Genomic DNA, 1,987 nt, shown 5'->3' with positions numbered 1-1,987 from the left:
TTTAAAAAGGAGGATGAAATTAACAATTATTAAAATTACAGAAGTATACCGCATGATATTTATGTCTTTTAACCTTTGTAATCAGATTATTTGCCTAAAATTTTAAACAAAAAGATTTGAAAGATTACTAACTTTTTTTACAGTAAGAGAGAGAGTCAAGTTTAGTACAGTTAAGTAAAATATCATGTACTTTCTATTTTACGTATTAACACATCATTAATAATAAATTTCTTTTTATCAACCAACCTTTGCAGACACAGTTTATTTACATATCAAGGGCAAAATCTTTCAGAAAAATGTTTAGTACGAAAATACTTTAGAGTCCATGATCTTCGAGACTGTGTCCTTGACATCTTTATTTCTCAGACTGTAGATCAGGGGATTCAACATGGGGATGACCACCGTGTAAAATACAGATGCCACTTTGACTGTGTGCCTGGAGTTTTTGGAGTTGGGCACACAATAGAGGAAGAGGATGGTGCCATGGAAGATGCTGATGGTGGTGAGGTGTGAGGCACAGGTGGAGAAGGCTTTGCTACGACCACGGGCTGAATGCATTTTGAGGATGGTGACAACAATAAACACATAAGACAGGAGAATAATGAAGAGTGTGCTGATTTCATTAAAGGTGGCAAAAATGAAAAGCAGCAACTGGTTGAGATAAGTATCAGAGCAAGAGAGGGAAAGCAGGGAGGAGAACTCACAGAAGAAGTGATCGATTGTGTTGAAACCTTGAAATGATAATTTGATAACAGTACAGGTGAGTATCAAGGAGCAAGCTATTCCCCAAGCATAAGATCCAACCACTAATGTGGCACAGAGTCTTGGGGACATGGCCACCATGTAGAGTAGAGGGTTGCAGATGGCCACAAAGCGGTCATAGGCCATCACAGCTAATAAAAAGGACTCAGTCACCACAAAGGTACAAAAGAAAAAGAATTGTATTACACAGCCTACAAATGAAATGGTTCTATCTTCTACCATGAAGTTCACCATGGTCTTGGGAGCAACGATGGAGGAATAACAAAAGTCCACAAAGGAGAGGTGGCTGAGGAAAAAGTACATGGGGGTGTGTAGTTTGGGGTTAATTTTGATGATTACAATCATCCCAAGATTCCCTACCACAGTGACACTGTAGATGGCCAGGAATGTCAAGAAGAGGGGGACTTGCAACTCTGGGTAATTGGAGAAGCCCAGGAGAGTGAACGTGGCCCCACTTTTATTTCTCTCTGATAGAAACATGGTTTCTGTTTGTCAGAATCTGAATCAGTCCTAGAAAGAAAAATATTAAGGTAAACAAGGATGTAAGACATTTAGTTAACTACTCCTTACCAAAGCTGGAAGATGAAGCAAAGTGTCTCTTTTAGAATCTATGTATTTTCTATGCATGCTATGCTAAAAGTCTAAAATTTTTAAAAATGACAAACTTTTAAACATTTTATTTGAGTAAAATTATAATTATTGAACTTTCTTTGTTCTCAATTTTAATTTTTAATATTTCAAAGTAAAAAGATGAGTTCAAGTCACTTGGGATTATTTTAAATGAAATCCTCACATAATACTTTCAGATTTTCTTGAACATTATAATTTCATAAAAGATTAATTTACCCTAGTACCAGAGCTACTTGTTTCAGTTCTATAACTAATACTAAAAGTGATAAATTTCTAAACAAATTAAATTTTGCATTTTATGTTCAGAATGTGACATTAAAAATGACACCCCTAACACTTTACATTTGTCCCTTCACTATTAATTCCATAAAGCACTTTAACACTTGTTTTGCTTCTGAATCAGTAAACTTGTTTTCAAAATAAATTATAATTTTTCACAGAGTGTACTTCTCAACTTAGCAAGTCCAGGTTGTTAATCCCCCATCATTGCTTGAGGAATAATAATATTGAAAAAATAATAAAGATAATCTAGTCTAGCTATTTATTCTAGAGATGGCAAAGCAGAAGATGGAAATTTTTGACTTTCCCTATACCA

General features: G+C 35.0%; 1 protein-coding gene across 1 annotated transcript; it reads right to left on the bottom strand.

The window, feature by feature from the left end:
* Positions 1–300: 300 nt before the first annotated feature.
* LOC114110319 (olfactory receptor 5D18) lies at positions 301–1,242 on the bottom strand. The gene has a single exon (XM_027960523.1). It carries the CDS (start codon positions 1,240–1,242, stop codon positions 301–303), a length of 942 nt encoding a protein of 313 aa, XP_027816324.1.
* Between the last annotated feature and the right edge of the window lie 745 nt (positions 1,243–1,987).

The sequence above is a fragment of the Ovis aries genome, chromosome 22 (genome assembly GCF_016772045.2).
Source record: "Ovis aries strain OAR_USU_Benz2616 breed Rambouillet chromosome 22, ARS-UI_Ramb_v3.0, whole genome shotgun sequence".
NCBI lineage: Eukaryota > Metazoa > Chordata > Mammalia > Artiodactyla > Bovidae > Ovis > Ovis aries.
Note: the sequence above shows the minus strand (reverse complement) of the source record. Positions and strands in the feature narration are given on the sequence as shown.

Bases quoted from the DNA above. Each gene is read 5' to 3' on its own strand.
- LOC114110319 (XM_027960523.1), bottom strand. From the start codon at position 1,242: ATGTTTCTATCAGAGAGAAATAAAAGTGGGGCCACGTTCACTCTCCTG.